This window comes from Grus americana, chromosome 15 (assembly GCF_028858705.1).
Source record: "Grus americana isolate bGruAme1 chromosome 15, bGruAme1.mat, whole genome shotgun sequence".
NCBI classification, from domain to species: domain Eukaryota; kingdom Metazoa; phylum Chordata; class Aves; order Gruiformes; family Gruidae; genus Grus; species Grus americana.
Window position 1 is genome coordinate 17,726,066 of NC_072866.1, and position 23,789 is coordinate 17,749,854.

Consider the following 23,789-nt stretch of genomic DNA (forward strand, 5'->3'; position numbering starts at 1 on the left):
ACGAGGTTTCGCAGGACGGGCTGCGCGTTCAGCAAGGCAGGGCTGAAAGCTTCGCGACTCCATCTGGCTGCCAGCAGAAGGGCAGCTGGGAGGGGGTACGTCCAGAGACCGAGGGAGAAGCTTGCAAGAACGCCATGGGGTTGTTCACCTGCAGAGACCAGGCAAATCGCACAGGTCCAATCCTGGAAGCCTTTCGGACTACAGGAGAAAGCTGAAGGCAAACGAATAACTTTGCTTTTCCCTCCAGGAATCCCCCGTAGCCCTCAACTAAGTTGCTATCAGTCAGAGAGACAAAGTGCTGCCGCACCCGAAGGCGCCTTGGGGAGCCAGCAACCACCCAGCAGTCCCGGCCTCCAGGTTGAGTCCTTGCAGGACCAAAGACCCACCTTCCCTCCATCGCCCTCTTATTCCCACCTCAGCAGGGTTTGTTCCCTGTGCCTGCACGAGGGGCTGGGTTGCTGGAGCCCAAAGGAACTCAGTAACTGAGGCTTGGCTCGCACAGCCCGGTCCCTATCCCAGAGGGCACCTGGTGCAACTCCGGCCCTCCCTCACCCTCCTTCTGCTCGCTCTTTTCAGCAAAGCTGCCCACCCGCAGGCACTCATGCGAACGCCTGTGGGGGGCCAGTTTATGAGATACCTTCAAGAGGGGTTTTTCACTTACTGGAGAGCAAAAGAAGGGCAGCAATGGGCAGCAAAGAGTAGGAGAGAATACTTGGCTTGGAGGAGACCAACTTTTTCTAATGTTCCCTGAGCTCAGAAATTCCACTGGCAACTCCATATCAAGGAGTCACTTTTATTTTCTTTATGGTATTTATGGGTTCGTGATGCAATATCAATACATGCCCATGGTTTCTATTTACACAACAGTGTATTTTTAGCAAAAATTCTACCGTGAGCTCACTTTTTTTAACTTAAAAGAAAGCCTAGCTCCGTCTCCTGCAGTGAAAAACAAACATGGCTCGCAGCTCCTCTCCTCCCAAAAGCTTATGTGGAAGAGTCCTGCCGTGCTGATTGCTGACAAATATCTCCAACAGAAATGTAATGAGTCATTTTGCACCAATTTACCGAATAAAGCAGTTAAGTGGCACCATTTGCTGTGTGAGCGATCAATAAAGCTGTTAATGTTACAGCTATAGAGGAACTGGGACTAAAACAGTTGTTTGTTATCAATCCAAGCCCCAGCAGAGTCCTCCGCTGCTTCTCCTAGGCTGGCCGTGGTCCAGGCAGCAGCTACAACTTGCAGGCTTCATAGGACGAATTTATCACCGTTATCTCTGCGCAGTACAGAGCTTGTTTATCTCCTGGTATTTATTGCACGCAGGGCCAGCCAGAGGGGCGAGCAATCAGGTAGGGAGCCCTGCAAGTCACCCCCATGCCGAGTAAAAGGAGGAAGGGGTTCATGTCTTAACCTCCGACCGGAGGCTCCACCGGGCTCATGCTAGCTCTGCATCTGACAAACAACGCCAGACCATGCAGGAGCACTTGCTTCTGCTTAACTACCCGCCTCCAGTCTCAGATTTGTAAACGGTGCATACTTTGCAAAAATGTATTTGACCCGCCTGGGGATTTCCTAAGTCAGAAGATTCTTCTCCATTCTGCAGCCGGCAGTCTGCGACAGCCTCGCTCGAGGAAGGGCCAGCTACAACGCCGGGCAGGTTGCTCAGAGCCTTTTTCGGTCCAAATAGCTCCGGGGGTGGAGATGCCACACCTCTCCGGGTACCCTGTCCCAAGGTTTGGCCATTCCACAGTGACACAAATGCTGCTACTTCAGAAGGGATCACAGCCACGGCGCCAGTCACGCTTCTGTACACAGAGGGCGAATCAGACTTTGCTGGAAGCCTTGCTGGACAAAATAGCTTGGCGTTGTGAAGCGCATTATGAAACCTCAGCGGGTGTTTGCTGTCCATCGCAGCCTAGAGATCTCAGCCCCAGATCCGCCTTTCGGTAGGCAGTTCTGTGCCGAAGTCCTGAAGGCAGAGAGCGGGGTGGGCTGCGGGAGCAGGAGCAGCGCTGCCCGAGCAGGTATGGGGTGGGATGGCGCCCGGAACCTGGCTGCAGTGTTGCAGTGCGCCGCGTGCTGTGCAGAAACCGCCGACCTGCCTCACACCAGAAATGGAGATTTTGGCCCGCCTTTTTCTAAATTTGGATCAAAAGTGTGTTTGATGGTCCTGCTCGTAGTAAAAAGCATGAAGAATACTTATGTACTTGCTGACGTGCTCCTCTAAAATATGTGAAGTACCTTGTTTATCTTATCCTTTGGAGGACATCTCAGAGAAATTACTTGTCCTCTTAATAAAAGTTGTCTCTCAGTCTGAAATAGAATACATTATTTGGGTATTTGAACTGCTCTGCTTTCCAAATTTAAAGCTTTGCATGACCAGCTTAAAACATTTTAGGTTTTGATGCCTTATCTGTCCAGACTTTGTTTCAAGTGGGCTGCTAGCCATACTGCATAGTAAAAACTTGAGTTTCAGGCTTGACATTTTCAATTATAATCTTCTTATAGAGAGGCTGATCTTTTTGCTGTCCTCATTACAGTTCATCTCTAATGGAATTTACAAAAAATATTTTTGAACTCTTAACCTTTTGTTCATTTTTTGTACAAAATATTTCCATTAGAGATGCTTATTTAAATGGAAGGGCAAATTAAATAAGATGTGAACCCAGTACTTTTGACTAATCATGGATTGCCAGATTTTGGAAGGTCTAGGCTGTTCAATGTAAATCCTTATAAATATAAGTGCTTCTGTCAGGACATAGCCATTTTCCCTAATTAATGGGGTTTCTTTTTCTTTATTCACAGATCGAGAAGACCAGTCTATCCTGTGCACGTAAGTCACTAATCTATTTTACTATATCTCAATATTACGATGTCTTTCTTTATTCACAATTGATTCAACTTACAAAGAACAATTGGGGAGCGTGGTTGTAACACTGCGTGTGCAGAGAGAACAAGGGATTTAAGAGCTTCCTGGAGGACCTGAGAAAAGCGAGGAACGCACAGCATCCCAGAGATTTACGGAACCGCTTTTCTTTTTTAGCCGTTGGTAGCTCACCGTAAGTTCCCAGTTCGGTTGTCATTGCAGAAAAGCACGGCCTTCCGTGTCCGTGCTGTTGTTTCGTGCTGGCTGGCCGTGCCGCAGGTAGCGGGGGGACGGCTGGTACCTCCCTGCCGGCAGCAGCCGCCCCGGGCGCCCGTGCACAGGCTGCTGAGCAGCACCGCGCGGCTTGCACCCGTCTGCCTGCTCTGCGTCATCGGTGTAGGCAATGGTGAAACACCAGCTCAGCCAGCGCAGGTTTGAACTCTGATTTTCCTGTGGCCCAGCTCGCTGGAGGCCTCCTCGGTGAGTTGTCACCAGCGTGGGGGTTCAGCTGTTGCAGGCAGGGGTTTTAGTGAGCTGAGCTTTGCGCATAGGTTACTACTCCGCAGAATCCCCTTGCTTTGTCATTCCTACGTGTCCTGCAAAACACTCAGACTGTTGAATTGGACAGGGATCTCCTGTTTGACCCTCGGGTTTGACCATTTCTCCGTTCCTCTGTTGCCACTTAGTTGGTTTTATTTCCTTGAATGCCATCGAGGATGCTTTTGACATAATTTTGGGTTTGTTGTATTAGGCATCTTCCAGTTTTCCTGATCAAAGGTAAGATTTGATTTCCTGTCAATACTAATTATTGTTTGCAGAAGATGGCATGTGTATTATTTACAGCAGGTTCGTGCAGTCATGCTGTAGTCTGTCAAGTATTGCAAAGACACATAGTCCCAAACCGAACCGGTTTTAGGCAATCTGTGAAAATGTGGCTACTGACTGACTATATAAATAATATATAAATGTGGCTACTGACTGACTGAAGATATATTTATACTAGTTTTTAAAAAGTGCTGCTACTGATCACCAGCCATACAGTTACTTGTGAGGGCCACTGCTGACTGGGAAAAAATCATCACCTAAGAAAAAGTAAAAATTAAATACTGTATCTGGTACCTTAAGGGCTAGCACAGCTCTGACCTCCGTTGTAACAAGATTTCATTACGTGCAAGTATATCAGTCAGGAATCTGCCCAAAAATGCATTAATACCAAAAAGAAATCTAAAATTGCTGCAATGATGAAATAAAAATTGACCATCACTTTCTTCCCAGGATGAAACATGTCATGGTAATGAAGACTAATTTACAATATGCATTTCCTCCTTCTATTCCTGTACTTTAGTTTATTTTTCCATTAGTAAATCTTCAGATCTTCTTCTAAACTTGGAATATTAGAATTTTTAAGAAAGGGGCTTTCTTTTCCAAATTTATGCCTTTTTGTTCATGAAAATCCATTAAAGGTTCCACTTCTGACAGCTACCATATATATATAAACATAAAACATGAAAATACTTTTCTTTTTCACTTGGCCAGCTGAGCTGGAAACATAAGGTGTTTCACACCAGCAATACATAAAATAGAGAGAATGAAATGTCTTTCCCATTTTGAAAACAGCCACAGTAAGTGATTCCTCGAGACGTTTAGAATAACTGCTGTATGTTCGATGGGCGTCATGACTCATAGCTTAAAACCATCCTCACACATGTCCTTTGAAGCAAAAAGAGTAGTCAAGCTGAAAGCACTGTACACAACTTTAACCACTATGGGTTTGTCATCCTCGTTGGCCTCATTTGGCTGTACAGAAAGAAGAAAGTTCTCTCGGCTTTCAGCTGGGCAGCTGTCGAGCGGCAGCAATTTGCATTACTTTATATAGAATTGCTAAAAATTCTAAGACATTATCTTTTTGCCTAAAATACGTAACAATAACTGAAGACTTCGTGGCATTGATCAGCTGGGATCTTTTCTTTAAATAGCCATAGACTCAAACTTTCCAAGGCCTGGTACCTAAATAGTAAAAAAAAGTAGCTGTGAGGATTCACATAGGTAGTTGTGGGTGGTGCCGAACCCTCGTTCACGTTTGGTGATGCTGCAGCGTAGACTCTTGCATTCTTCCGCTCACTGCTACCCGTCGCCCACAAATAGCTCTTTGCTGTTTACCTTATGGGAATTCAGCAGGCTAGCCAAAATACCCGGGACAGAATGCAAGCAGAGATTGTGTGCTTTATTTTTAAGTACTCCGTGCTGTGTGCTTTGTGCTAGTTCTGCAAAGTTACTCTGTTGTTGGTAGAGCTCACCTGGAACCCTGGTGGGACGCCGAGTACCTGGCACCCGACGTGCTGCTGGGCGCGGGCAGGGCATAGACCTGAGAACTAGGTGTGATTCCGTGGTTGAGTATAAATATACCATTCCCAGGACTTCACCCTCAGCTCACTGAACTACCCTCACGTGCTAAGTATTGTTTGCATTCTTTTCCAGTCCCTACGCGTTATGCGATTAACTGTGGCACGTTCAAAATGCTCCATCTGCCTTTAATGCTCGTGGGTCCTAACGCTTCCTCGGAATGACCCATCTTCCCTAGGTTTGGTTATTTCCTCTACATTTTATTAACAACTACACCCCCCCCGCCTTTCACCTCCCCTCTGTGCACACATCCTTTCTGCCACGAGCTCCTGCCGTGGGCAGCGTCACCGAAGAGCCTCTCGTGTCGCTCCCCGCCAGCTGCTTCACAGCCAGCCCTAACCCCCACCCCGTCACGCACGATTACAAGCAGCGCGGGGAACATTACCCCAGGCCAGTGCTCACTAACTAATGTACCTGTGCCTGCATTATTACGTTATAACACATGCCGTAACATTACCTATACAATAAACATACAATATATAATACTGCACTAAGGCTATGAAATCTTATTATTTTATGTGTCTGCAAATCAAGGCAGAGGAGACTTTTCCATCCTAGTGCCTGGTTCCCGTGCTGTGCCGGGCAGGCTCCAGGGCTCTGCCTGGCTGTCAGGATTCCCTGAAATTCCTGCCGGCGCTTAGCCCCCCCGCCCTGCAGCCTCTCTTCTTTGACACGGGCTTTTCCCCAGCCACGCTCTGCATTTGCTCTTGCAAAGACCACGCTGGGCTGCATTGACCAGCACGCTAGATGTTGCTGAAGGGAAAAACCCAAGAAATCTGTCCAGTTACTCAGAGACCTGAGCAACCCTGGTGCCTCAGCAGCTAAGCGTGACTTGGACTAAGCAACAGCCATGAACGTGCTCGTGACTTTGCAAGCTGCTTCCAATGTAAGTAAAGGCACCGGCCCTCAAAGGAGACTCCTGCCCTTTCAGTTGTTTGATTTTTACAGATACAAGTGGATCCTCCTGGAGTTTTCAAAAGTTTTTTTACTAAAAATTCCATATTTGCATAACTAAGCACATGATTGTGTTAAAGATCTCCCCTTAAACCTGGCTGATCCTGGGGTTATCATATTTTAGCCACTTCCTGAAAAGAGTGGGTAGGGTATTGCTTTCTGGAAAGCAGGAGTGGCTAACAGGGCCGTGCACAAGCTTCAGTTAAACAAAAAACTTCCTTAAACGAAGGAGAAAAAAATCTGATCAAAATTCTGGCTGTTTGGTGTAACGTGAAGCCTGTGAAAACAAACGCTCGTTACACATTTCATAAAAATAGGGTTTTGTTACCTTTTACTTTTTTTCACACATGCATTTAGTTTGAATAGCTTCGAGCAAACCATGCGGTAGCAGGGCGTTGTTCCCACTGAGGTCAAGGCAGCGCCAGGCAAAACACCGCGGCAGGCAGCGGCCGTCCTGCCCGTTTCCCCTCCCTCCTCTCTCTCGTTCTGGGCCAACTCTCCGGAGCCATGGGCCCTCAGCCCGCTTTCTCCCCAACGCGTGTGAAGACGCGGAGTCATCCAGAGCAGGCTCCCCGCTGCAGAGCCCCATTAGTCACAAGCCTCCTCCGGGAGAGGCAGGCTCTCCTCTGTCCCGGCTCTCTGGATGCAAAGGCTGGAGCCGCAGGCCTTGCCGCTGGCCCCTCTCCCGCACAGCGCTCTTGCGTGGCTTCAGGCCCGGGGGGAGCTCAGTGCTGAACCAGCCCAGGCTCCGTTGGGGAGTTTCGGCAAGTGCACCAGTAGGATCAGGGGCTGGCGTCTGAGCCGGCTCTCTAAGGGGTGCAGCTGGGCTGGGACGAAGGTTTTCAGTATCTCTGCCCGTCCCGTGCTGCCGGCGAAGCCTGCCAAGCCCTGATGTGATTCGGAGCCCCTCGCTGAGCGCCCCGTGCGCAGAGCCTTCCCGCAGCGCCAGCGCAGCTGGATTGAGAGATGCGTGAACAGTCAATTTTTGTGCTTCATCGCTTACCGAAACAAATGCTGAAAATAAATTCTTCTGTTACCTTTCAGATGTTTCCAAAAGTGGAATTAAGCTAAGTCTTATATGATAATATAGAAAGTTTCAAATTTTAAACAAAATAATACACTGTTTAAACTGATTTTTCCCTGCTATACCCAAACGTACAAGAGTCCTAGCTACACCACGGGCTCTCCCCACAACAGTGCGGTGGGCCAACGTGCTAGTCTCACCTTGTCCTGCTTTGGAAACTTGTTCTAACTGGGATAATTTTCATTTAAGGTGAAGGTAATGAATGGAGTCACAGAGGATTTAGTAGCTCATATGTTACAAAAACTCTGTGGTAGCTGAGTACTCTATATGTGAGCTTATGTGCTTTAAATCCTGTACTGAGCTCCTAAAACAATGCCTGGCAAGAAATGAGGGAAGAATAAATTTAAACTATGCCACGCAACGTGAGAGTGGTGTTTTCAACAGAGCAAGCCTGCAGGCCGAGTGGACCCTTTGTTCTGGGAAAGCCAAGGAGTTTTGTAGGAGGAAAACAGGTATGGGAAGGAGCGCGAGTACCGCGGCTGGGCTCCTCAGACCTGTGCGACTGGACCTGCTGTTGATCCGGGTTTTTTTTGTGTTGCCCATCTGAGCTGGGTGCAAAGACCAGCACTGGCAGTAAGCGTGCTGCCTCTCCGTATGGCAGGCAACAAGAACGGTTTGAGATGCGTTAATTAAACAAATGATCAGTCTGCTCCCAAAAGATCACGACTAGGACAGTGGTAACAGCGTTTATATGGTGAACTCCCACTTCGGAATATAATTTGGGGTGAAGGCTGAGGAAAATGGGCACTCAGAAGAGAGGAGCAGAGTTCCTAGGTGTGTATGGTCCATGCCAACACCGCTTGCAAGAAAAAGACCCATCTTTAAAAATTCGGTCACTGAGCTCAAGAGAGCATGTAGATTTTAAACTGGGTGGGATTTCTCATGCCACCTCCCAATGCAGGTTGTTTCTGCCACCCCAGAAACGATGGCACTTCGAGGCAGGTACAGAGAAAAACCCAGCATGACCAATTCTGTTGCAGCTCAGTAGTTGCAGGAAGAGTTTCATCCACCTGTGAAGCAACCTAAGGGATTCACATGCTCTCCTCCTCCTGGGTCCTCCCCCTTGTAAGCTTCTTGATGTTCAGAGGCATTGAACCTGCTCTCGGCATCCCCCCTCCTTAGTTGGCTTTCAGACACAGGGTATGTTATCACGGAGCTGCAATCTAGACGTTGTCATACGGCTGTGGTGTGTCCTTCAGAGGCTGAGGGCTACTAATGTTGGTTAATGGATACTTGTTTATCAGACCTGTCTGTTGTCCTGGACATTTAAAACCAATCTGATATGTTGAAAAATTAGATGTATTCATCAGCTATGGCCATTATTAGAGATTATTTTTTTTTTCCTACTTGTAGCGGTTGAGGTCGTGCCTGGTTTCCATTTCATGTTGGAGAACTTTTTATTGTCCACTTCAAAAGGAAGTTAAAGCCTCAAAGTCTATCTGCAGAAAATAGGAAAACCCTCGGCCTGTGCAGGAGCAAAGAGTTAAGGCTGAAAGCACGGAACAGCATGTTAAGTAACTGAAGCATTGCAGTATGGCAGGATAATGACACCGCCAATGCTGCCGTATATGGTAATACTCCCAGGGATTCAGGGAAAGCCAAAAGATGGGCACTGTTGCCCTGGGAGAGAGGAAATGCAACTCATGTAGTGATGAACTACAAATAACCTTTAATAAAATGGAATAGTTCAAAGCCTGGGGGTTTGTTCTTTAAAAAAAGGGGTTTTTTTCCCAAAGAAACAAAGTTGTAAGGTAGATTTATTTGAAAACTTTGTATGCATATGTCTTCAAATTGGTGTGCTTTGTTTGGAATTGTTCCCAGGACACTTAATTTTTCTCAATAAAACATGGAAATGTTTTAGCACTGAAGCCCAGGCAAAGATGAATCCAACCTCTAAACTGTGCAAATTAACCCAGGTCTTCTGAAAAGGAACATATTCATCTCAATTATTTCTGGTTAAAACTCAAAAAGCCAGAAGAAACACTTCTCATCGTGTCGTACCTCAGGCAGGAATTGTTTCTGGTTTCCTAAGGTTTACATCAATGTCATCCCTTTTGAAAGTTCTGCCCAGCACTTACTCATGTTCTTTATATCCATTTATCACTGGTCCCTTGGTGGGGAAAATTAACTCCTGTATTTCCTAATTAGGAAAAGCAGCAGAACTGCAATGGATCCAGCTAAATAGTTTCAGCTTCAAAAGAGTTGACAAATATCCCTGGGATTTTTGAGTGCATTGTTCTTTTTATTTTAAAACCCATTTTAGTTTAAATCCAAAGACAAAGAGGTCCAGCTTACGTTGAGACTGTTGCTCTCTTCATAGCACTAGCTTGATACAGTTGAAAGAACTAGTTTATTATACCCACACCCACGTTAATGCCCTGTTTGATTGCTGAGACGGGACAGTATTAAACCATTTTCATCCATACAACCATCAGAACCAAAGGTATCTAGAAGACGTGAGATGACGTGACGCTTAGAGAGGGAAAAGTAAGCTGGAACTGTTCTGAGAAAGGCCTGTGTAAATCTGGCCCTTCTGCCTGTACTTTGCAAACCAGTCTTTTACTTTAAGAGAGGGCTTAAGAGCTGTAAATAGCTTAACCCTGGAAGTCCTGGGGAGGTGAGAAGCCACCGCTGCCTTCCCGCTCCCCCGGGACACCGCACGGAGCAGAGCCGGGGCGCCGGTTCTGCGGGACAGACATCTCCCCGTGCCAGAGATCCCTTGCCACCCGCGCAGCGGGGGCACCGCGGGCAGTCCCAGCTCCGGCCCCGCCGAGCCCACGGGGCGTTTGGACGTGGCATCCAGGTGCGGCAGGATCATCCGCTTGTTCTCCAGCACGGACGTAAGCTGTTAGTCCACTTTAATGCCAGAGTTTCAGAAGGGAAAGCTGTTTTATTACTGCTGGTGTTTTTTCTTACTGCTGTACCACATCATAGTTAATGTTGTATTTTTTGGTCTTAAAACACAAGCGGACTCCCTGCCAGCTCCGCTTCTCATAAGTGTTCTGATGCTGCCAAAGCAAGATAAACTGCCGTTCAAAAATGCATCGTGTTTTAGAGTTGCCTTAAATGGCCCAATGTCCAGGCAAAATACTAACGGGACAGAGACATAGCTCTGACAGCGCGTTCCACGCATGCCGAGGTCAGGTGGATTTGGAGAGGTGGTGTTCTGGGGTAAACACCAACGGAGCCGGGCAGTTTCCAGTCCTGGTTTTACAGGCGAAACACATCGCATGGCAGGAGGAGCCCACTAGTTACCTCCCTTCTTTTGTCTTGTTTTCTTTCCCCTCAGAGGTGAATCTGGTGCTGGCAAGACAGAAAATACCAAAAAGGTCATTCAGTACCTGGCTGTTGTTGCTTCATCACATAAGGGCAAAAAGGACACCAGCATCACTGTAAGTGAGCTCTTCCGTACTCAACTCTTCCTCGAGCCCGTTAGGACGGTCCTGAGCTGACTGTGCTAACGGCAAGTCATCGCCTGGGGCTTGCCAAACAGTCGACATATTAAGAGTACACAATGACATCACAGCTCTGTGTTTATGGAAAAAACCCTTTTGCTTGACACCCCCCCCTTTAGGCATCAAATCAGGACGTACTTTGCTAGAAGAGAAATATTCATAGCTTTCCATATGCACCTATTTATATCTAGCGTGAAGGCCTTGCAGTCTGCGAGGGCTCGGGTCCTTGTTTTACCCTTGGCCCTGGCAGCTGAGAAGTTTGGGAAAGCCTTTAACTAGCACGTTGCCCAACGGCATCACAGAAATGCATACCGGCGTTTAAACTTCCCCAGTTTTGACCAGCTTTGTTAGCAAGTGAGTTTTCTTATGAACCAGTGAAGAGTCCCAGAGTAAAACTTGGCTTTTCTTTTTACTCCCCTGGCAGAGAGAACAATTTTGAAAGGCACAATTTTTTTAAAGTACTTTGCTCCTTCAAAATGTGTACTAGTGACTGCAGTTCGTTTTCTTGCTCTGAGCCATGATTCGAGCTGCCGCCTGCCCAGTTCCCAGAGGTCGTCCCTGGGGCCGGGGCTCTCCCCTCCTTTGCGCTTTCCAGCGGTACGGCCCCAGGTCCTACGTCAGGTCCAGCCTTTGGCACGTCACTCAAACTTCCGCAAAAAATGGAGCAATTCGCTTCTATGACAAAACAGGCTTAATTCGGGAAGACACTTTGGTGCGCCCCGAACGCAGGACTGGCTCCAAAATAAGTTGTTAGCAGGGTGGTGGGAGACAAAGTAAAGATCTCGTGAGGGCCCCTGCGCTGGGCGTTGCAGCTGCCCTCACCCACCCTGTACGCCGGCAGCTGGAGGTCTCCAGAGCACAGGGCGTGTGGCCGGGCTCTTCCGCCACCGTACCCGTGATGTGACTCAATAACTGCGCTTCTGGGCAGCAGAGCCTGCCGTGGGGCAGGGACGGAGCACGTGTCCCTTTGGGGGGTGCTGTCTAGAAATCCGTCATTAAATTTAGTGGGAACAGTCCAAGACTAAAGGCATCATTTTCCCTTGTTGAGTGTTTGTGCCAAAAGCTTATTTCTGCCTACGGGGTCCCTGCTCGGCGGCGGGGGAAGGGAGCCCGTGGTTTCAAGGCCGTGGCTAACGGGCAGGTAGCTGCTGCTGGCTCCTCGGGGAATTACCTGCGCCAGGCTCCAGCTGGCCCCGAGACAGACCTGAGGGCAAATACCCACCAGAGAGAACTCTGAGTTGTTCTCTAACATGCTGACAAATGGTACGTCAGCCGCTGGGACTACCCGCGCTGCAATTGCAGTCATCACAAACCAATGAAGAGCAAAACGCCCCAGTCCCACCGGAGAAGTAGTGGGGATTTACCATGCAAATACCTGTCCTTGTCTGGTCCTGGGAGACGAACCTGGGACCGGATCCACATCCCATCCCTTTGCGTCAGGGTTGGGGTGTTTTTTAATTCAGTTAAAATGCTCTATGTACGTTAATGGTATTGGTACTCTTGGTATGTCTGCAATTGTTTGTTTGTATTTGTATTCCTGGTTTACTTGCATGGAAACTGTGTATTGGTTATTTTAATACAGGAAAAACAAAAAAAAATGTCTGTGTAATGGAAATGATACTGACACTTGTTTTATACCACGTTATTCAATACAGCAAGGTCCATCTTTTTCTTACGTGAGTAACTTAGACTGTTTGATGTGTGTTTAAGGCACTGAGTGTAGACCTGCATGCTATTGTTGCACCTCGAAAATTTAAGAGAGATTTTTTGTTGAAATATGTTGTATGATACGATAAAAAGCAACAATAGCGCCAAACGCTCTCACCAATCGACCCTAACTGTGTCAGGCTCCATAGCAAGGAATGAGGCCTGACACAGGCAGGGTCACCTTTCAAATATCACTCTCTTCTTACGTGTGTGTTCAAATTGCCGTAGTTTGAATGACATTTCCCACGATCCTGAAAGAGCCACTCAGCCTGAAATTGAATTCTGAATGAAAACGCCCAAATGCTTTCTGTGCTTCAGGTTGAACTTTTTAGGACTGTTGTGAAATAATTCCTAAACCTCACGGTGTTTGATGGATTTGTTTGGCTGCATGCTTGCCATTCGATATTGCTTTAATTTTACATGTTCATGTAACTGTTGAGAATTGTTCACGTGCGCAAAAGTTAGCATGTCCTTAGCTTGCTGCTATGGTGCGTAACAGCAATTCCCAGTGCAGCGCGTGGCCGAGGTAGGTTACGGCAGTTTTGTACAGGCTCTCGTGGGCCCTCCTGCACGGCGTGTGCCGTACCAGCACACCGATGCTCCGGGAACACGGGCACGTCTGCTGGCACGTCCTTTCTGGGTCTGTGCCAGGCAATTGGGATTTTGGGGGTTTTTTTAACGGGGTCTTTTTTTCCCCCATTCTGACGGCTGCCTCTCAGACTTTGGCCATGACAAGGGCAACGCATTGCCCCTTCGTTAATTTAGGACTTCGTTTGACAAGCTGTCTGCAAAAACCCGAACTGGTTGCTGGCATAGGCAGCTCTGGTGTGCCGTGGACGTGCAGCTGCACACAGCGCTGAGCGTGGAGCCGCAGCTTTATGCCCCTCGAAGCAGGTGGTGTCTGTCTCCGGTTAGCAGACAAGGCTCCATTTCAGCTGCCACCACCCGATTTCAGCAACCCCCTACGCCCGGAGCGGCAGTTTGAAGTGCACGGAGCGTAACTGGAAGGAGTTGCTCAGTACAGAGAAACTCCAGGGACTGAGGAATTCATTACTTATTCGGGGACTCCTGTATTAGCTCCTCTGGAAATGTTCCTTCCCTCTTCCTCCAACTCTTAGGTAGTAAGTTTTGGGGGATTTTTGGTGGGGTTTTTCTTTTCTTTTTTTCAAAATGCAGTCTTGGTCCATGCCTCAGCTCTCCAAAGAGCTACGCTCTCAGGAAGGTGCTCATTCTCCCGTCTCGTGAGCACGCAGATAAGTTTAGCCATTTGCTAACAGTCCGTTGCTGTTTAACGATATCTTTGAGGCAACCGTCATCATTGCCGCAGAAGTTACAGGACATTCAGGAATGGCATTTAGAAAAAGGTTACCAGTTTTACACACTGATTGGGAAGCTCTTTGATTTTCCAAATTATTTCCCCTAGACTCAGCCTAAATGTTGCCTTATTTTCTAATTAAAATTATTTAAATGATATCATATTATCTATCAAGGACTTTTTCCTTTTCGGGGTGAGTTATTTGAAATAATGCATGTTACTGCAGAGTAGTACGCAAAGAACAGGATGACAAGAAGCAAATGTGAAAGTGAGTGACCTCCTAGGACAGAGCTGAAGGAAAAGTTCAGAAAAGCTGTATTCTTACGCAAAGGATTTTTTCAACTTTATTGATTTGTTTAGAAATAGGAGTATTAAATGCATGCTTGTTTCATTGCATGATTTGTTTCATTAGCAATTACCAATCACAATTAACAATATATTACAAAGTTTGTGTGTTTGCATGAGAATTCATTATCCTAGTTTGAAATAAATCAATGCATTTCCATATTTAACCTAAATAGCCTTGCATGGATCATTATTAATAGACTTGATGAAATCCGCTTTGTAGCTTTGTGCTGCATTACATTAAAATTATTCTCAGCAAATTATTCTAATTACATCGTCATTTGCTAGCAAAGGATCTCAATAAACTAACTTGAAAAAGACATGCTAGAGGTTCCTTTAAGAATATCCCTTCTAAAAATGATATTAAGCTGGGAAAAAAGATGTTTGACATTGAATGACCCTTTTTTTTTAAGAAAGGCCAGTCATGATGCTAAACAGATTAATAGTCTTTGATCTGTCACGGGCAACAGGGCTGGAAAAGGGTCATGTATACAGGACAGCAATCAACTGCACAAATATATAAACACAAAGATTATCAGAGAATGAAAACAAACCCACATGAAGTGCAGTATTCAGCAAAAAAAAGTCAGAGGCTTAAATTATCTTTCACATTTTTCTCCAGTGTATATGCGTTGGTTTTAATTAAGTAATTATGAAGTTTAGGGTTAACTGCGTCTGAATGAATTTTAGGGTGAGCTGGAAAAGCAGCTGCTACAGGCCAACCCTATTCTCGAAGCTTTTGGAAATGCCAAAACTGTGAAGAACGACAACTCCTCCAGATTCGTAAGTGGGGGGAAATCCAGTGGGGTCTGGGGTGGGGGGAGGCACAGCACCTTTTAACGCACCGCGTACAGAGAGCGGCCTCATCAGCGCTTCTCTCTAGAGAGAGAACTAATCCCTTAAAACCAGTTTAGAATGCCTCTCTGAAATAGGAGTTTGGCCTTGTAGGAGATCAAAGTTTGAGCCCAGACTTGACCGTACCGTTGTCCTCTCACAATTCAGCAGTCTCTGTGCGGCCTTCCAGAGTCAGTTGTGCCCCCGGGACGTATCCACCTTCAGAATATCTGCAGGCAAAAGCTGTACTTTCTTTTTCTTTGCACCACTGTTAAGCATATATCTCCTAAGGGGTGACTGTTCCTCAGCAAGAGTGGTTAATAGATTAAATTAAAAACTACGGGAGGAAAAGAAAGAACAGTCGCACAGGTTCAAGTCGGAGTGAGGCGAGCTGAGGGCTGTCACTATCTGGTGACACTCTGGGAGCGCGGCCAGGTGCCTGCTTTCCCTGCAGGCCCTCCTCTCCAGAGGTCAGGGATCCATGCAGGTGAACCTTAGCAGAGGGAGTTACGCAGGTCCGATGCTATCCCCTCACCGAACATGTGGAAATTGAAGCGGAAAGCAGATGCTCTCACATCCCCAGCTTCCAAGGCCTGGTCCAGCAGGGAGGACTGCTTTCCCTCCGTGCCTGAAGGAAGCGTGGGGGCAAATCTCTGCAGAGGGGCTGTCAGAGAAGTTCCCTGCCTCTCAGGCTTTTCCACGGGTTGTCCCGGCAGGAGGGAAGCAAGCCTGTTATTCTTGAGAGGATGATGTACGTGTCCTGTTAAAGAGGCCAAATACTAGTGCTGGAAACCCTGGACATCACCTGAAAGAACAGCCCAACCTAGATCTTCTTTTCATTCACAGGGCAAATTCATCCGCATCAACTTTGATGTGACAGGCTACATTGTCGGAGCGAACATAGAGACCTGTATCCTTTTCAGTGAGCTGCGCTGGAAGCTAACGAGGGTGAGCAGGGGGAAGAAAGATAAACCAGCTCCACTGCATGTCTAAGAAAGGCAAATATTGCTGAGGTCTAAACGAAGATGGGGGGACGTGGCTCCCGTTACGCTGATACCACTTCTCAGCGTGTCTTACTCCCACGTTTACGGTTGCAGGTCTGTTTCCTCAGCTGCAGGAAAGCGCGCTGTTCCCCACGTTCAGCAACGGGAGCACCATACCTAAGGCGAGGGCAGGGGACTTGAAGAGCAGAGTCCCAGTAATACGAGAATGGGAAAGGTTGGTTTGGGGTTGAGAGTGCACGTGATCCTGAGGGCTCTGCAGCCGCTTTGTTTCCTATCGGTGCTATCAATAACCTCCGCGTAGTTTTTCAGGAAAGATACAGACATTTCAGAGACGTTCGGCTTAGCCTGGCTGCTTGCCAAGTCCTGTTGCCTCCTCCCTTGGTTATGCTTAGGAGACAGCGTGTTTTAATGAACAAATTGGCACGTAGTGGGATTCCTCAGTGCTGCATTGCTCATCTTTGCATAGAGAAGGAGCCGCTTGCTCCAATAAATGAGAAGGCAAGGTGCAGCTGTAAAGAAGCTCTTGGGTGTAGCATCAAACAACAAACAGTTTATCTTTCTGCTCTTATTTTGACAAGTGATCTTTAGAAAAAAATCAGGGGTTAGTTTTTAGGGTCTTACCTGAAGTTTTATCTGTAGCACCATAAAGTATCTATAGCTTTTAAAGAGTGAATCACTGACTGCTGTTGAAATACACTATTGCCAACTTCCGTTCTAGTAGTTTGTAGTCACAAACACAAACCACAAATAAAGTTTGCTTTTATTGCTTTTATACCTACAATACTGGCCTCAAGAGCTTTTTTCTAGCAGCCCCACCTTATGTTGAAAGAATCACATTGGTACGTCATTTTAAAAGTGGTGTGAATTATATTGTGACTACTATGCTTGCATCTCTGATTTTAGAAACGTTTATGTGTATTGTGGTGCTCATTACCATGGTTACCAGCATTTACCATACAATAAGAGGTACGAGATTGATCTACTCATTGTGCTGAGAATGATACCAATACCAGAGCTCCTGCCACAGAATCAGACGCGTGTTCGTGTTAGACAAGGTCGTGGCAAGTATTTCAACAACGCTGTTGATGGTTCTGAGGCTGATGGCACAAGTAAGGAAGGACTGAAATATGTCACTGATATTTTTTTTTAACACGCTTGACAAACAGATTTGCTTGAAAAATCCCGTGCTATTCGTCAGGCTAAAGATGAGCGAACATTTCATATCTTTTACTACTTGATTGCTGGAGCTTCTGAACAAATGAGAAGTAAGTTACTGGCTAACGATTCTTAGATCTCATTGAACAGTCTGAGCAATGGCTTACTTAAGTAATTTATCTTAACTCCTTTAATTGTATGTCATTCAATCCTTTCTATAAATAAACGGCTCTTTAGCTGTAGAAAATAATTCTCTCAAGTAAAGAAAGCTTCAATTGATGCCCCCCGTTTGAGCCAGGTTGTCTGCAGTTTACAGGATGTTTCAATTTACAGGAGATGTAAACCCATCCAGATCCCATCCTGAACAGTATCGAAAAGATGAATAGGGAAGAATTATTATTTTTTTTACACAAAAGAAATTGGGGTTCCCAACAAAAATACCAGCTTGTGGTTTTAAAATAAATTAAGAGAATGTCTTTCCCACAGCACATTATTACCCTGTGAAACCCATAGCTTCAGAGTGGTGAGAAGGTGAAAAGTGTAAGTGGATCCAAACAAAGGATTAGAGATATGATGTATTGGGACACTGTAATTCAAATATGACATCTTTCCTGAAATCACTGGTTGCCAAAGAACGCATAAAGCAATGGATAGCTCTGTATTTTCCCTGCGTTTTATGCTCCTTACCTAAGAATTGGTCGTTGGCCTCAGTATAGGGCTGCGGAGACTTTTGGTCTGGCCCACTATGGTTGTTACCTGGTTCCAATCTTCTTATTACCTGATACAAATCCCCCCAGGGAGAGCTGTGACTCTGAGCAGGTTACACGTGGCGTTACATGAAAGACTTTGGGGAAGAATGGCTCAGATTTGAGTCCGTAGGGTGCCCTGAGGGGCAGAGACACTCCCCAGTTACTAATGAAAACTGGAGACTTAACGCAATCGAGCTTGCTAAATTAAGAGTTATTTTGAAAATACTCGTCGACCACAAACCCCTAAACTCCTCATACAAGCAGAGTCTGCCTTTGGTGAAAACACAGGGGTTTCTCCTGTTATCCACTGGAAGAACTCGTGAGCCAAGAGCATTAAGCTGATGCGCTTAAGTAAAACTTTCCTTCTTTGCTTTTTAGATGATCTGTTGCTGGAAGGGTTCAACAATTATACCTTTCTATCCAATGGCCACGTGCCTATTCCCGCTCAGCAAGACGATGAGATGTTCCAGGAGACCTTGGAAGCCATGAAAATTATGGGCTTTACTGACGAGGAACAGACAGGTGAGCATTGTTAGCAAGATTGTATTCAAGGTAGACCTCTGCAAGTGACAGTATAGAGAGATGAAAATGCACAGAGGTTAATTCTGTCCAGAATAATCACTTTGCAAAATATGCATATGAAGTAAGAATCTACATTCATGTAAGAAAATTAAGATTATTTAGATTGTATGTCCATGTTTCTCTGGAGAAGTGTGATCTTGCATGAACCCCAACTGGAGGATTCTAAATGTTCCGTTGTTACTTAAGCTCTTTGCCTCTTACATCCTCGGTGTAAAGCTATTACCAGCCGTCACCTAGCTACTGTTTCTAAGCAGCGCACTGTGAATGAGTGCCCACAGATTTCCCTCCTTCTCAGGAGGCATTCGGTGAATTAAACCATAGATCTCTTATGGAAAGAGAACGAAGGTTCTCTCGTAAGGCAAAACTTCTCAAGCACAGAGTTGTTTCTCCCTCCCGTTAAGAGTAACATGGGAACTCGGTGCTGTGTGATCAGGAGAGACGCAAGACCACGGCAGGGTCTGAGCACAGGATGACGGCCGCAGAACGCGAGCAGCACAGTCAGGGCCAGTAACGAGCAGCAGCTGACCTGGTGGCAGCTCAGCGCCTGGAGGAGTGCACGCCAGCACGGGAATCTGGCGGGAGGCTAGCCGGGGCTGAGAGCAGACTGGCAGCGAAGGCACTGAAACCGCTGTCCCGGATCGGTGACACAAACCACTGCCAGCCTCCTTGGAGTCATTGCCACCTTTCTGTTAACGGGGGGTGCCTGCCTCAGGAAGTCTTGTGAGAGTGAGGGTGACTGTTCTCACCTTGCGGTTCTAATTACTGCTTTTAGCTTCTTGGTAGGAAGGTTCTACCTAAAAAACAGCGACAGTGGCCCACCTTTTCCCATTGCTGCAGTGGGTACCCATGGGAGCAGCTGAAGCCAGTAATGAAAACTCTTTGCAAATCGCCTCCTTCAAAGGCTTAAACTGGCAGCACTTGCTGGAAACACTGCGAGAGAAATATCGAAGGGTCACCACCTGTGCTGGAAAACAGAGTACATCTCATCAAAGAGAAGTTCTCTCCGAGATGAACAGAACCACTGGTGATGCACAGGGCAGCAGTAATTAAAACATGGATCAAATAAAATCATTGGCACAGTATTTCACTGTCCATCTGAATGAAGAATTGCAAGGCTTTTTCTTGTAAGTCTTATAAATTCCAGAGACCTGCTTGCAGGAGGAACATGACACGCACTCCGGACCCGTTTGAGTTCCACAGCATCGGTGCAGTTGTCAGCAGGCAAAAGGACTGTAACGCATGGTGTTTTGAAAGGTAGTTTGTGTCATGAAAGGGAAGATTTCTCCATGCATACCCAAAAGAGACGACTGAATTCAAGCCAGCTCTAACAACAGTAATGACTATTTAAAGCCATTTTTTCCAGAACTGTCCAAAAACTAGCATGAAGAAGTTGCAAAACATTCTGATTTAATTCTGCAAGAAATGCAACAGGCTCAAGTAGCTCATATTTGTACTCACTGACTCAGAGAAAAGAGAAATAAAGCTGAAGAGCGTGAAGCAACAGCTAACCGCCCCTGAGCACGTGCCGGCAGCCGTCCATCCGCGCGGCTGCTGCTGGGGCTGTGCGCGGGCTGTGCGCGGGCTGCAGTGGGTGCTGCTGTGGGTGCCCACTGCCACGGGTGCCCCAGGTGACTCCTGGTGGCAGGAACAGCATCACCCCATGACGTCAGCCTGGAGCCGCGGTGGGGAGCAGAGCTCGTCACTCCCCTCCCCTGCGTCACGGACCTGAGATGAAAGGTCTGGGCTTGAGGGCAGCAGGGCGAGTCCAGCCCTGCAGAGCAGACGGTGCTACAGAAGAGGACGGGTTCGTTCTCCTGCCAGGGCGGGCGTTTGGGTGCCAACAGCAGCATTCGCCATGACAGCGCCAGGAGTCGATACGTTACTGTTGGAACCCCCTGGATCCCACGCTCTAAACTTGAGCCCATTAGGACGGTGGTGTTCTCCCGTGTGAGTTTACCAAATAAACGGGCAGAACTCCCCAGATTCATACAAGCCCTTCTGCGACGTCTCAGTAGGTTTTACTACTTGCCGTTAGGCGACATCACATTTATATATATTTTAGTAACCAAACATTAATCAATTACTTTTCTGTACTTTGACACTAATCCCTCAAAGATTTGTATACAGTTGATTTTAGTTGCACAACTAACTATCCAGGTGTTCCCGCATAACTGGAGCTTCAGAACTGCCACGCATTTTTGAAGCTGCTGGTAATTCATCCATTGATTTATTTTGAAGACAGAGATACAGATTGTCAAGTGCCTGAGCAGGGAAGATGCTGCAGGCCCTGGGAGTGGGAGATGAATTCCCGAGACCTGGGGTCTGCCTGGGGACCTGGCCCAACTTACCGTGGAGGTGCTGGAGTTCCCAGACTGCCCTCTCTTCTCCGCAGCACAGACTGTTGAGATGCTGCTCAGCCAGGTCGCAAACTCCTGTGGTTTGTGGCACAGCCTTCTAAAGCAAACTTAGCTCTTTCCACGGAGGTACAGCCTGCCATAGGCAGGAGAACGGATCTTCGTTATTGCAGAGAACAGAGCCTTCGAAATGCATCCGTTCCGTTCCTCATTTATATTCTCTTTCTCTTACAGCGATACTGAGGGTTGTTTCATCTGTCCTACAACTGGGTAATATTGTCTTCAAGAAGGAGAGAAACACTGATCAAGCTTCTATGCCAGACAATACTGGTATGGTTTGCCACTTGAAAAATTTAGTTAACATTAAGAAATTAATAAAATAGCAGCTGAGTAAGCACTCTTCATCAGTATTTTTTATTTGTTATTACATATATACTTCACAGGCTTTAAAAGATATACCATACTTAAAATCATTATCATTACCTTTTCTAATAAGCTTGAATCCATAAATTGATGAACCATGAATTTGCTGCTTGGATCATGAATAATACTTCTATGGCAAGTGGCATCTCCTGTATGTACCATAGAGGAGCTTTTAAGGAAGATAAATAATGTCACATACTTGCTGAGCTGCTCGTGTTCACACTTACTGACCTGCTGAGAGAAAATTCAATCCGAAATAAAAATCTCACTCTTTTATTCCAGCTGCACAAAAAGTGTGTCACCTGATGGGGATTAATGTGACAGATTTCACAAGATCTATTCTAACCCCAAGGATCAAAGTTGGACGAGATGTTGTTCAGAAAGCTCAGACCAAAGAGCAGGTATCTACTTGCAGTCTGCTCAGCTCTCCTGAAACTGCTCTCCTTTCTTCTTTTTTTTCTTACATCTTGTCTGAAGGCAAACATCAGTTTTCTGTCTCATTATCTCTACAGACGTTAGCAGCTAACTGGGTTTCTTCTTTCACTTACAATTGTCTCCTTTTTTTCAGGCGGACTTTGCCATAGAGGCTTTGGCCAAGGCACAATTTGAACGTCTTTTCCGTTGGATTCTAGCTCGCGTAAACAAAGCTCTCGATAAAACAAAAAGACAAGGCGCTTCCTTCTTGGGGATCCTTGATATTGCTGGATTTGAGATTTTTGAGGTACATACTGTGGGACACAAGCTGGCTGAACTCCTTATCATCATGCAGTGGTCTGGATGCAAGATGACAAAAAATTAAGTTCAGAGCCACAAACCCGATTTGGTTCTTTCAAGCTGAACCAGCCTGTGGCCAACACGACCCACAGGCTACTACACCTGGCTGCTTGCCTTTGCCGTGCGCGGGAAGGGCTGGCAGCCAGGGTCTGCTCTTTATGGTTGATTGAACACGTCCCAGGATGAAGATCTACCACTTGAGAACTTACTGTAAATTTTCAAGACCTTATGTTTGAAAATTATGGATCCTTATGTTTGAATTATTGTAATATATAAAAAGAAATAGAAGATAACAAATTTCATCTCGTCATTCAAGTTCTCTCTTGAAGGTCTCTTTCTAACATTAGGAATTCACTTTTTCCCTCTTCACAGGTCAATTCCTTTGAGCAGCTGTGCATCAATTACACTAATGAGAAACTTCAGCAGCTTTTCAACCACACAATGTTTATATTGGAACAAGAGGAATACCAGCGAGAGGGCATTGAATGGAATTTCATTGACTTTGGCCTTGACCTGCAACCTTGCATTGAGCTGATTGAAAGACCAGTAAGATTATATCTCTGTAGGTGGGGTACTACATAGGCTGCATCCCGGTCAGCTATGTGTCAGTACGTGAGAGCCATTTGGGGTCTTTCAGATCCTTTGTCGCCTGGGAGGATTCCTAACAAAAAGGCTGAAGAAAGGGGTGCTCTGTCTTTGTCTCTGCCCGTGATGATACTGATGGGATATTGCTTATGTTGCAGACCAACCCTCCAGGTGTCCTGGCTCTGCTGGATGAAGAGTGCTGGTTCCCCAAAGCTACTGACACATCCTTTGTGGAGAAACTATGTCAAGAACAAGGCAACCATATCAAATTCCAGAAGACCAAGCAACTCAAGGATAAAACAGAGTTCTGTATAATGCACTACGCAGGAAAGGTACTGGACAGATTTAGCTGTTTTGACTTAGGGAACTTTGATTCTTTGATGACCAAATGGTAAAAAAGAAACAGTCTGGAACCCGCATTGCTAAGGGACAGCTTTAATTATATAATGTAGATATTAAGCGCTTAAATTACATATAAAATAAGATTTGCAAAACATTCATGGTTGTGCTAAGCTCACATGAAAACAAAAATAACCAGCACCAGGGTTATTGAAAATCCAAGTAATTCGGATTCCTTTCTAGCAAGAAGATTTTTTTAAAGGCAGGGCAGGTGCCCTGCCATGGATATGTCTGCAAAAAGCTTTTCAGATGCTAGTACATGTAAGAATAAATACTCAACTCAGCTTTCAATCATAGAAAGCTTTTCACATTACTATTATTTGTATGATTTTGTGTTAATACAGTGCCTTGTATTCTTGGGCACTCCAGATTTCTTTACCAACACCAGATTTTCGATGTAACACTGTTTCCTGCAGGTTACCTACAACGCCACTGCCTGGCTAACAAAGAACATGGATCCGCTAAATGACAACGTGACTTCTCTGCTGAACCAGTCTTCAGATAAATTTGTAGCAGACCTTTGGAAAGACGGTATGAATTGCAACTCTAAATCAGTAATGCAGTTTAAACGGAGAAACTTCTAGTAGAACTTTTTGACAGCCGTCCCTTGCTGGCAGGACACAAGCGCAAAAATAATCATAGAAAAGACTGAACTAAGAAACAAGAATAATGTGTTCTAAAGACATATTTATGGAAAGCATCATTTAGTTTTAAGCACTATCAAAAAATTTCCTTACTTAGTATTATTCAGCAACAGAATAAAAATTATTCATTACACTGTTATAGTGTTGCTATGTGATATT

The 23,789-nt window shown here is 46.0% G+C and overlaps 1 protein-coding gene across 3 annotated transcripts in view; it reads left to right on the forward strand.

The window, feature by feature from the left end:
* The window catches only part of MYH11 (myosin heavy chain 11), a 59,573-nt gene that overhangs the window by 15,751 nt on the left and 20,033 nt on the right, over nucleotides 1-23,789 (forward strand). For 2 of the 3 annotated variants that reach the window (XM_054842576.1, XM_054842578.1), the window contains exons 4-16: nucleotides 2,804-2,831; nucleotides 10,595-10,697; nucleotides 12,416-12,436; nucleotides 14,818-14,910; nucleotides 15,808-15,871; nucleotides 17,132-17,230; nucleotides 18,248-18,391; nucleotides 21,040-21,135; nucleotides 21,511-21,629; nucleotides 21,797-21,949; nucleotides 22,375-22,548; nucleotides 22,746-22,919; nucleotides 23,403-23,517. In XM_054842576.1, coding sequence (XP_054698551.1) covers nucleotides 2,804-2,831; nucleotides 10,595-10,697; nucleotides 12,416-12,436; nucleotides 14,818-14,910; nucleotides 15,808-15,871; nucleotides 17,132-17,230; nucleotides 18,248-18,391; nucleotides 21,040-21,135; nucleotides 21,511-21,629; nucleotides 21,797-21,949; nucleotides 22,375-22,548; nucleotides 22,746-22,919; nucleotides 23,403-23,517 — 1,383 coding nt within the window. The remainder of the gene's footprint in view (nucleotides 1-2,803; nucleotides 2,832-10,594; nucleotides 10,698-12,415; nucleotides 12,437-14,817; nucleotides 14,911-15,807; nucleotides 15,872-17,131; nucleotides 17,231-18,247; nucleotides 18,392-21,039; nucleotides 21,136-21,510; nucleotides 21,630-21,796; nucleotides 21,950-22,374; nucleotides 22,549-22,745; nucleotides 22,920-23,402; nucleotides 23,518-23,789) is intronic. The other variant, XM_054842577.1, reaches the window with a different exon arrangement.